Here is a 12,632-nt window from a genome sequence, read left to right on the forward strand (position 1 = left end):
ATTGCAAGTTGTGTATTAAATTCTCTTTTTATGTTTGCGTTTTTGCCTCTTGCCTTCATCGAACAAGGCAAAAGTTTATCAGGGAAAGTGAGAAAAGTAGTTTCCTTATTGTGGCAGGCATTCTCATTACTTAATCATGGCTCTCTCTTTTTTGTGTTTGTGTTTTGCCATCTGTCATCTTGAGAAGCAAATGAACCAGCTGCCACGGGGTGTGATCTTGCCCAATCAGAAATGTGGTCCTTTTCATAGCGCATCTGTGTGAAGCCTTCAAAAAAAAAAAAAAAAAAATGCTGATTGAAAAAAAAAAGTGTCTCAAAGTTGTTAATAACATTTTGGCTGCAGAATGTTTTCACCTAGATGGCCCCAATTAGCATATATGCATAAACTGTGCCTCATTACAGAAATCAGAGCTCTCACGCAGGCAGTGTAAACACTGGATTTCCTCTAATATGAGAGAAGAAAATGAAAGAAAATATAATGTAACAAGTTGTTCAAGAGGAAGAAAACTCTTATTCTCAATCATACCGCTGTGTGAAACGGATGAGTGCTGAATTATTTCTAACAAAACACCCTGCTCAACACTTCTGCTGGTAAGATGGAGAGGGTTTGGGAGGGAGATGGGGGTGGGGTGGGTGAAGGGGGGGTCCCTCTGATCCCTGTCTGCAACCCCCAGCGACAGCACAGCTGGGTACGAAGGATCAGCCTAATTTTCAGGTCCCTTTAATGGTCGTAGCGAAGAGCAACCACTAATCCCTTAAACTGAGAAAAATGATCTCCTGCAGCCCTGCAGCTCCAGACGCAGAAAGTCCAGTTAGGACCCCGGGCGAGTAGGGGGTGGGGTGACTTGAGCAGAGCCAGGACACCATGACCATAATAGAGGGTGTTGAGCTGACCAAAAGTGATTAGCATGAGACTGCCCCCACTGATTAAACAAAGGGATATTCACAAACTCTCTGGTCTGGTCTTTTCTTAAGAGTGCGTACACCTGTTGGTTCAACAAAAACAAACGTTGTTTCAGTACAACGTGATGTAATATGTGTTTATTTGTATGATGCAGAAAAAATATTTCCAGTTTTGTGCCATTAAAATTGAACCCCTGGGAAAGGCAAAACCACCCGTAATAGTACCCGATCAATGACAACATAATATACTCTGTGTTATATACTTTTCAGCCATTAAGGCTGAAACTTTTTAGTTAGCTGCTTCATTGTCATACTTTACACCAATAAGCATACCACCTCTGTGCCACCATCACCCCCTCATAGCTCAAAAGCTCCAACAGGTGACGTGCAATTATCAACTTTCTGGTTAAACAAAGTAAAATATGTAGAAAAGACATTTTAACATGTTTCTATAAATGCTGGATTGTATGTTTTGACTACAACGGAACTTTTCAAGCCAGAGTAATGAGGAGGTGATGCTGCCACACAGAACAAAAGAATGTTTAGTGCTTTAACAATTAAACTCTTAAACCTTTCTTTATAATATTTTAGGCCTCTAATCCAAACCTACATATACTGATTGGATCCTCTTTTGTGCATAAACATATTCAAATACCATTAAATTCTTTGAATTGTACTACAACATCGGAGTTGCTTATTGAGCTTGATTAAATAGTCAAGCTGTAGCAATTAGTCCCATAAAGTCAGTCACTGTAAATACAAAAATGCACAGAAAATCCTGAAGCATACAAGTACATTGAGTTTCTTCAGAGAAAGACGAGTCTGGAGTCATCAGTGAAAATTTGGCTTTTCTGGGAAGGTGCATCCGACCCGTCTGATGATGACGTTGGCTGCGTAGTGTCCAGCCCGAATGCACTCCTCCATTGACTGCTCCTGCACCAATGCAGAGAGGAATCCTGGGTAGAGAGAGGAACAGAGGTAAACCCTCCTCCACCTTCTCCATCTTGTATGAAGATTAAACAAAGGCAGGTAAATGTGGTTTTTAGACAACGGGTCAGTACATTTTCAGGACCAAATTGATATTTGTTTCATGCGTTGATGATTAGTTAATAATCTCTGGAGACACTGTTACGTCACAAAGTTCACGGGGTCAAAGATTAATGGGAATGTAAACAGAATTTGGGTTGTGCAGATGACAGTGTCATACCTCCTACGAATGCATCTCCTGCACCATTAGTGTCCACAATATCATTCTGGTCGATGTCCAATACGGGAAACATGGTCACCTTGTCAACTGTAGTCGGGGCACAAGAGGATTGTTATTTGTAGTTAAATGTCTGGGGTCATTTCACAGCAAAATGATCTGTTATTACTATAGGTAACAAATTATTTGCTTTTAGACTTTCTACACGCACACAAAACACACAGAAGAAAGTTTAGCATTTTCAGTAACAGGCTATTTAGTTGGAATAATCATGACAAGACTAAATATTGGTTCAAAATTGTTCAGATTTGAGAATCTAATTATTCATTTAGCATTTCAGCAAGACTCGTGTTGAGTATGTTAATTTAAATACAAGTCTCCCTGAATTGGCAACAGTGGGGAGAAAAATCTCTTTTAACATGATGAAAACTTTAGATGACCCAGAGCCAAAGAGTCCTTGGTTACTCTGTGTGTATTTGTTCTGTTTGTGCCATTACATCAACTGAGCCATTTGACTTGTTTGTGTCTTTTATATGCTTTTCTGCCTGCATATCAGCTCTCAATAACCGTCTGATTAGGCAGTAAAAGTCCTATTTAAGACTGTATAAACATTAGTATTCATGCTCTGTAGGCGGTATGTGCTTAATGTTTTCATAATATGTAAAAAAATCACTACATGTGTAAGTAGCAGTTTGTTACCATTTCCTCTATGTATTCAACAAAATACTTTTCTGTGTACGTGTTTTATTTCATCATGCACTACAGGCTCCCCAAGCAATATTATAAGAAATGCTGATTTTTTTTAAATATAAATTCCAAACTTGTCACCATGGTAAAGTTAAATAAAAACTATCAAGTATGCAAGGTTTGTATTATAGCATTAGCATTTAGCTTAAATGTCAGCTCTGCCAGACAAGTTAGCATCACAGCAGAATCTAATGCCTCACTGGCAACTTTAATGTTCATAATTATATGAAGCCTAATATACAGAGACTATATAGTTTTAATTGAAAAACTTGAGCTTTTATGGACTCAAGGAAAGTGATGAGAGTTTTATCAGTTTCACATAAGCTAATTTAAAGCAGTAGCATTGACATTTAGCAGATTTTTTAACCTTGGTGCCTCCTAATGAAAACCAGTTCAGGCTCCACCTTGTAGCCTGTCTTTTCAGCGAGCTCTCTCCAGTCAGTAAAAGTCAGTCTAATGTTGATTCTTGTGTTATCTCTTATTATATCAGTTTCTTGCTTTTTTCACTCTCTTCTGCCAATAATGTCCTCTTATACTTCTGATTCTGATTAATCAGCCATGGCAGATGTTCAAAACGACCAGTGTGCTAATATCCAGTTGCTGCTACGTGACACTGTGCAGCTGTTTTGTGATGCCCCGGACTGGAATAAAAAAACACAGTGGTTTGTCAACCTTGGGACACCGCAGGGCTGTGATTGCTCCAGAAATGGGCATCATAAATGTTAGACTGCAGTCAGGATGAGTCAGAGGGTCAAAAACTTATGTAGTGATGCTTTAAGCAAAATGCACATGGAACATAACTGTGACAAAGACAGGACCATAAATTGTGACAAATTCTAAGCTAGCCTGATATAGCTGCTTCTGGTAAATATTTTGTTCCAAGGTTCATGAACTTCTGTGCTTGAACTCAATCAGCTAGTTTGCTAAAGCTAGCTAACAGTGACAGGTCAAGAAAAAAAACAGCCTGTCAATTTGATTAACAAGACTCCCGACAGTTGCTCGAGCTCTCCGGAGTCCATAATAAAAAATGCACAAAAAAAAAAAAAAAAAATCTGTGTATTTATATTTTGGGTAAAAAAAACAAACTGGAAAAAGTACAAAAAAAAAAAAAAAAAAAAGAAGTAAAAAAGACGATAGAGTAAACTCACAAAAATATTAGATAAATTAATAATGAATGGTAGTCCAGTTCATAAATAAATCTAGATACAAAAAATATGTTGTAAGATAATGTCAAGACTTTAATAATCAGTAAAAATACAAGGGTCTCCTGTGCACAAGCTCTGCTACATCATCTATGGGAAAACGGCGTAAACTATTCATACATGTGTTGAATAAGCTAAATAGATGCTCAATTACTGAGAGATTATATGAGGAGGTTTGTTGCTACCTGTATCTGTGCAGGGCTGTGCACTTCCAGGTATAAAGACAATCAGATGTGCCTAGATTTGTGAAGGGAAATTACCCAAACTGTGGAAGAGAAGAAAAGTGTCTGGCAGGAAAAGCCACACACTTTCCATACATACTCTACATGCAGGGAATTCTGGAGGAGCACCTACAAGGCAGCACAAACTCTGTCTTAGCTGTTGTTTATTTTTTCTTTTTCTTTTTTTAAGGGTTTTGGGGTAGCTTGTCAGGAAAGGCATCAGAGAAAGTGGGGAACGATGTGTAGCAAAGAGACTGGAGCAGGCTGGGACTCTCCGACTGCACTGAGGAGCTGTAGTCTGTACATGAGCCTGTTGCTTAACTAGGCTAAATACTGTTCCTGTTCTAGGTTTTCCTAAACTGGTGGTTTGTATTTTTATGATTTTATGTACAATGAAATTGTAGAACTAAGACAAAATAGTAAGTCACAAGAAACTCCAATCAGCGAGTCTGTGAGACATTTTACTAACTGTAATTTTCCCTAAATAAACAAATGTATAAAAAAAATGACTTAAGTTTGACTGACAATATAAAGAAGATGTTCAATTACTGGAAAAAAATCAACAAACTTCAGGTGACTGCTATGGTGAATTAAGAACAATTCAAGAAGCTAGTCTAAGTGGTTTCTATCCAGAACAGAATACATTAAAAGAGTCTTTTTTTTTTATCTTCAGTGGATTATATTGCTTCAATTATCAGTAGCATATGTACTTCAAAGAGTCTTCCAGTTTAAAGTAAAAGGAGAAAAAAAAAGAAGAAAAAAAAATCTACCAAAAGACAAAGTCTTGAGGTGTAGAGTGACATTAAATCAACAACTTATGTCAGAACAATCTAAACCACACACATGATCTTCAAACAGTCCAAGGGCTCTGGAGCAGACATGAACCTTCAAAAAGGTGCAGGAGACAAAAGACTGACATGTGGATAAAAGGAACATGTGGAGGCTGACAGGATTCTTATTGAGAGAAGAAGCTGGGAGTTTAAGGAGAACACAAGCGAAAAAAAAAAACCATATAAAAAGCTGTTTAATGAAGCTCCCTGCTATTTGTCAAGGGCTCAAAGAATATCTGAACTGCAGATAACACTCACTGCTTTATCAATTTCTGAATGCATTAAGGTTGTCGACTACAGGGCTAAAGATGTGCAACCTGCAGCTGAGCATGTGCTTAACACCTGATGTAAAAAAAAAACAAAAAAAAAACCCAGAACGATTATACACCAAGTGAGAGAGACACTCCATCATACTGTGGTTAAAAAAAAACAACACATCTTTAAAGAATGACTGTGTAACGGGTCATGTTTCAAAGATCACATTAAGAGTTCGATTGGGTTTTCATAACAGCACTAGTTCTTTTTAAAGCTGACTGACAATAAATTACAATAATACAAGAATCCTTTCAGGATGAGCTAATTGGCAGCATAACGACTTTGCTTAATTAATGCCACAGATGAAGCCTGAGGACCCTCCTCCCTCTTGAAATGATTAACCTCACATAAAAAGTGTGCTAATAATAAATTACAGTTTGTCAGTTACTCTGCAGTCGGGAAACTCAAGTTGTTAGATGTGGTCGTGCTAATGCGACGTGCTTTGCGGTTATAAAACCGGATGCTTCAAAGGTTGAAGCCGCTGCACTTGTTCTGCACAGTCTGGTGTTCATTACATCTCAAGAAAATCAAACAGAACTAAGTGGATATAAATACGCCTAACATAGTTAAAACAAACAGCGAGGGCAGCATAGGGAGAGCCAGGTCTTATTAGAAAGACAGCCAGGTAACCTCCTGCATAAAGTGATGCTCGTCTACATCTGGAGGTGTTAGAATTCATTAAACAACGTTTTTGACAGGGTGCTGTGTGTGGTAATAAACAGCTCTGTTCCTGGATTTTTTTTTAACTAACTTTGTAAAGTCAAACTATTCTTTGTTGATTTTGTGAGTCAAGTCAGTTTATTTCGTAATTGACTGAATGTAAAGGAAATCTTACATTATTCTATTTGACAGAAAGGATTGAAATACAAAAAGAATACATAAAAATTGAAATACACTCAATATACTAAGACAAGAGGAGAGCCACTTTTTAAAAAAAAAAAAAAAAAAAAAAAAAAAAAAATCATTTCCACACTACGTATTCTGCAATGTTGCCAAATCAGTAACATTCAGCTTTTTTTTTTAGCAAGGAATCATTTTCCTAAATATTGCACGGAGTAACGGCATTCTTTTGCAACAGTATATGGTGAAAATACAATAATTCCTCCGGAATGTGGGTGTTTATTTTTTAATACATAAACAGCGCTACCAATGAAGAAGCGCTTTGGCGGAGTTTGGTGCGGCTGAAATCAGCCAAAACAGGCAACTCTGACAGGGTCAGTTAAGGCTGTCAGGACAGCAAAGTTTTTGTAAGCAGTTTTCACCACTTGTTTGTGGAGAGTGCGGCACCGTTGAGGATCATTATGACTTGTTTAAATAGCATTTTCAGAAAGCCAGTGGCTGCTTCATGAGCCACAAGTCAAGAGTCAGTGAGCCGCAGAATGAGGAACACTGCACTCTAGCCTGAATATACAATAAAAATACCTAAATACCTAAACCCAATACGATAAAGACTGTGATGGACCTGTCACGCCCATTGATTGGTAGGATGGAGTCCAGCTTCCCTGCAACCCTTAACTGGACTAAGCGGAAAGAAAATGAATGAATGATTACGATACAGAAACAGAAGAAGTTTAAAAAAAAATTTTTTTATATCCCAAAATCAAACATAACATTCATTCTAAAGTTTGGTGCTTACTGCACACTTATAGGATTTCCACAACACTCTGTAGGAATCAGGTCTGTTCTTCTTTTCCAAAATATTTTAGGTCATCAATAATTCAAGTGTTTTGACTGAACAGCCCATAAATCTTCTTAGCTAAGTTAATATTAAGATTCATACTTGGTCATTCGGAAATATCTTTTTTTTTCCCCCTCTGCCATACTTTTTTTAAAATTTGATTTGACTTTGTTGGTTCATTCAACGTATTTTTACATTTTCCTGTGAAAGAAGGATTTTAAAGCTTATACTGCTTTGTGCCATCACTCAAAGCTGGGATAGGGTTTTAGTGTCGCGCGCAACGTTGTTTTTCTTCAGTAAAACTTGCATTGTGCAAGTATAACTTTTAACTTTTCATCTGAACTGAAATAATTATACCAGAAATAGTCCAACTGAGAGCAGCAGCAGCAGCAGCAGCGGTGCTGAACTTCTCCTTTTTTGCAGTCCATTTGTCTGGTTGTAAACTCACAAAACACTTTTTTGGACATATTTTTGTGCCTATTGGTGTTTGTGCACCTGCTTCCTCTAAGATCCTTTGAAAGTGATTGAGGAACGGTTCACACAAATCAATCTTTCTCAAATGCACAGACTATTCAACCTGATATTTTATGCGCATCTGTAGGGGAGAAAAAGCACCTCCAAAAGTCCCACTTTGAATTTAATCTATTTATCTGGAACAGCAGACAGTAAGTAGCTTTTGGAGAAGTCATTGTTACAGAGGTTGTTGTGCTGTGACTGTGAATGATTACTTTGTGTGCTGAATAAAGACATGAAATGTTCAACAGTTTGAGGTAAATTGGCTCAAATCATGTCTGGCCATAATTGGAACTCAGCCCAAGATCAGAAAAACATTTTATGAGTAATCAGTGCAGAAATCCTGTGAATTGCAGCTATAGATGTGAGCGTGTGAATTTCGATCTGCGCACCAAACAGATAAATTATCTCTCTGATTTATGAGTAATCTGCTCACTGGGCAGCACAATGTAGCCGATGGCTTTTTTTTGTAAGATTTTATTACAACTATTTGTCGATGCCTCATGGCACATTAGACATACAATATTTCTTTATTCATGAGCAGAGCTTGTATTCTGCTGCTGGGGGAAAGTTCACACAGCCTCAGCGATGCAAATTTTTCAATTTGACTGACATGTTAACTCAAGTTGCGGTGCAACAATCCTCCTGGTGTCTTTAACAAAGAACTCAATGGCAAAAACTCTGTTGTGGACATGGCCATAAATCCAAACTTCTGCCAAAGTAAGTCTTCGCTGTTATTACTAACACTAACATGGACTTGTTTCGAGAATTTGGTCTGACAGAATGTGTGTGAAGTAAAAAAAAAAACAAACAAAAAAAAAAACATTAAGAAAAACTCAAAGGAATTTAGATAATTCCTTCCAGTAAGGTTCTGTATAATAGTTTGCTTTTGTTAATTCACTCTTCGTAATTCCCTCATTATAGCTCATGAATAGTGGTGATTAAAAGAAACTCTTTTAACAGCCGCCTCTTTGAAATGAGTATCAATTAAGTCCTTTATTACCGGCTATTCTTTTTGACAATGACAACTCAAAGCACAACAGAGGCTGAGAAAATGCTCTCTTGTAAAATAAGTAACTGTTCAAATAAGACTAAAAATGATTGTGTGGAGCATTGTTTTCATTGTAATAATTGCAAGCTACACTGGTAGTGTTTCACCACTCAATATTTTTGCTATGACAAGGAGATCACCAAGTTGGCAGGCGATTAAAATGGACTTTAGTTCCGTCGCCCTTTTTTATTCCCCATCTAAACAAGTAAAACAATTAATACATCATGTTAAACCCGGCACTGCCAAGAGACCGGGAGCCACATATGAATATTTAGCTCGCATTCATGAGCTGAAGTGCTCAACGGAGTTAAAGTGAAACATCTTTATGTGAGAAACTTCCCTGAGAATACTTCTTCTGGAAGAATTCCCACTGCGTTTCAGCCAAAATCTGAGCCTCGGGGAGGAAAACAGCGTTACCGCTTTCTTGGCAAATGTGACAGGTTAGAAGCGAGTTGACATTCAATCTGTTTCCCTATCGTAACCAGCATCTTTGCTCACAACTGAGTTTTATAAAAACGGACATATGCCTATAATTACTAAAACCGCAGGCAAGAGATCATCGCCAACTATCATTTCAGGGAGTCATGAAAGAAAATGCTTCAATGTGAGGTGCCAAGGAAACACAGCGGGGGTCTGTAACACACTGTAGTGCAGACTGATAATTGATTTTATCTGTTCGAAACTAAGGAACATAAACGCGACACTTTTTTCAGACATGCAATGTTTCATAAACTTCAGTGAACATGTCTAATACCCCCCCCTTGAACAAAATGAGAGCTTTAGCTTTGAACTCTATATTTACTTCTTTCTCTATCTCGTGTGATTAACACGTATAGATCAGAATCAAAGTTGAAATCTGCCTGCCTTGCCCCCACGAGAGCCCTAAAACTCTCAAAGGAGCCGAGTCAGGCTTTATCAAGTCCTTATCAGCAATTAGAGCGGCAACCCCTGCTGAATGATCCTTTATTAGATCTCACTGCAAAGGTTCAGGGCGTCAGAGATCTTAATTACTGCAATAATGGGTGTATAAGCAAAAGCCCAGGGTAGTTCAGCAGTGTCAGAGGCAGCTAAATAAAGGGCGATTTCTCCTGCTCCTGGCTCTTAAAAAGCATGTTTGAAGCAGTGGTTTGATGAAAGGCAGAAAAAAATAGAACAATAACGAATTGACATCTCTTTTTGGAGAATTATACCACAGGGGGAGGCATCTTTCCATCCTTAATCACTATAAAATGGTTTAACATGACATGCAGAGGCTGGCAAATGATCAAATCCTGACAGGAGGACAAATTGCAAACAAAATGAGAGATCAAGTTTATTAGAGTGCCGCCTCTGGGAAATGAAAATCTTTAATTCTCTTTTTACATTGACATTTATTTGGCTGGCATGAATAGCAATGTTCACACGCAGACAAATACACACACACACACACACACTCCACTACGGCTGCACCTACTGTGACTGTAACTGCTCAACTGCAATGATAGCACAGTCAATGACATTTATCATGTTTGCCTTTGTAGATGACATCTGAAACACATTGTCTTTCATCCAGCTGGCATTCATCATGTATTTTATATAAAGTTCATAGCGGCATACGGCGGTGTCTTCAAGCAGGAGAAATGAGGAGAGCAGGCAGGAATTATCCATCACCTCCAGCACAATGGATGAATTCTTATTCATTTTAACCGTCAGGCTCCTCTTTAAAGATTCTCACATAAAAAAAATAAATAAATAAAAAAAAAATCATCCAGAGGAATTCTGCTTTGATCATGAATAAATTGGTTTGGTTGGTTAAAAAAAAAAAAAACCAAAAAAAAAACCAAAAACCATATGTATGGTATTTATTGAGACTGGCCAATAATTCAGAATAATCAATTATTGACTTAAAAGGGAATCATGTTCGGATTACAGTGTTAATTTGGGACATCTTTGTTCTCAAAGCTTTGAAAGGTTTTGTCTGATCTAATGCATAAAAGGCCTCACAAACTTGTGGGGTTGTTTAAATCAAAATGTGCAAAGAGTAGAAGCAAAAAACCTGCAATCAATTTCAGCAAGACTGCTGATTTGGGCCTCATTTGAAAAATATTTCAGCGGGTTGATATTCTTACAAAGTGTCTGTCGGCCATCCCTGGAGGAACTGTGCCACTCGTGTTCGGACATTCTTGAAAAGCTGGTTAGTTTTCATCAATTCATTATAACCCTATACATCGCAGTAGCATACCTGCATAATAGCAACACCTGGGTCTATTATTTTGTATTGTTTGAGCTGATGCAAAACAACTGATGAGTGTTGTTGGGTTGGCGTGTGCCATTTTTCTTGCATGTCAGAGCTACAACATTATATCACTTGCATGTATGTGTGTGTGAATTGTTGGTGCAGTCAGTGCAACTGAAGTCAAATAGCAAAACAATAAGTAGTATAGCTGGTCAAAGCTTTCCTTTTTTTGTCATTTTGCATGCATTTAACACATTGTGACAAATGGATATTGATCTTGCATAAATTGGGCATCAAGATAATTCAAAGGAAAAAAGATGTTGCTGTGGCAATAACTTTTTAAAGACGAAGTACAGAACTTTTGGCATTGTCACCGTCACGCCCGCTATCGATGGCTACTTCAGCGTCCATCTTCAAGCCCACCAGACCTGTTAGCTCTCTCCAGCCAGCAAAAGACGATCTTATGATGACTCTTGTTTTGTCTCTCTCAGTCTTTTAATTTCCACTTTGCTGAATCAGCGACGTCGCATGTTCAAAACAGCCAGTGCTTTTCTGGCACCGGAAATGCACATGATAGATGTCACTATGTCATCCAACAAGTCCGGAACGCGGAGTTTTAAGGTCAGAAAGTTACGTAATGCGCCTTTAAACAACAAACCTGAAAATGAATAATTCTCTCATTCAGAGAAAGATCAGACACATTAGGCTTCAAAAAAAGGAGCCGTAAACCAACACTGACATTTTATCACCGTGTAAAGCTGTTTTATAGCTTATTCGCTCAGCTTTGTTACACAGATGGCATAAACAAAACAAATTCTCATTCATTAAGAGTTACGCTGTGTGCCTATCTAAATCCAGGAACGGACATAAAAAAATCTCTGTTAACCAGACAGCAACTGAACACCCTGAGCACCTCTGGTGCTTTTCTGTAATCATTTGTGAAGGCTGTTACTAGGTCAGACCAGGTAATATCTACTCATCCCTTTCAACACAGCGCATGTACTTAGATTAGCAGAAACACATGCACAGTGGCAGTCGGTTCAGAATTTGGCAGCTTTTCAGAGGAATCCAGCAGACCTGTTTCTTTATTTATTAACGACAGCACTGCCCTAAAACAACATTCCTGCTCTTTTCATATCAGAGTTTGGTGCTGTGACTACAGCATCTCTGGGTTGGGCAGCATTTGGAGTGTGCCTTCGTTACAGTAGATAACAGAGATCTCCAGATGGAATGAAGAATACTGTAGGTGCAATAAATCCTTTGTGATCAAGAAGCCAATCAGAGCTCTTTGTAATACTAACTGTTCAATAAACTCTAGCACGAAGAAAAAAACATTTTCATATTTACTAATGTTTTGTTGGTATGTTTTACACATACACAACCACAAGGTTCTAGACATGCTGATAGGAAATGCATGATTCTAAAAGTAGACGATGAAATATTACTTTTATGAGCAAAAATGTGCACATAGTAACACTGTTACTACATCTAAATAAAGTCATGAGGAGCATTTATGTAAATTGGCTTTGAAAACTTCAGAGTATTGTTCTTTAAAAGGTGTCTGAAAAGTAAAGCTAAATGGCAGAAAGAGAACTGATCAGTTATGTAGCACTAAAGATCGGCTCAGTTAGTTGTAAAGAAAAAAAAATCTGAGATCAAAACATAAAATACAAAGTTTGCTCGACATACAATAAAACTTAGTTAAAATGCTTATAGGGAAACAACAAAAACAAACTTATAGATGAGAAAAGTGG

General features: G+C 37.8%; 1 protein-coding gene across 1 annotated transcript in view; it reads right to left on the bottom strand.

Annotated features, from left to right (window-relative positions):
* Positions 1-1,101: 1,101 nt before the first annotated feature.
* LOC306771889 (adenosine kinase-like) overlaps positions 1,102-12,632 on the bottom strand; it is a 119,765-nt gene continuing 108,234 nt past the window's right edge. Inside the window, exons 8-9 of the mRNA XM_079261211.1 lie at positions 2,110-2,196; positions 1,102-1,858 (exon numbers count right to left, since the gene is read on the bottom strand). Of these exons, the coding sequence (XP_079117337.1) occupies positions 1,734-1,858; positions 2,110-2,196 (212 nt within the window). The 3' untranslated portion in view covers positions 1,102-1,733. The remainder of the gene's footprint in view (positions 1,859-2,109; positions 2,197-12,632) is intronic.

Source organism: Telmatherina bonti (assembly GCF_933228915.1).
Source record: "Telmatherina bonti genome assembly, chromosome: 21".
NCBI classification, from domain to species: domain Eukaryota; kingdom Metazoa; phylum Chordata; class Actinopteri; order Atheriniformes; family Telmatherinidae; genus Telmatherina; species Telmatherina bonti.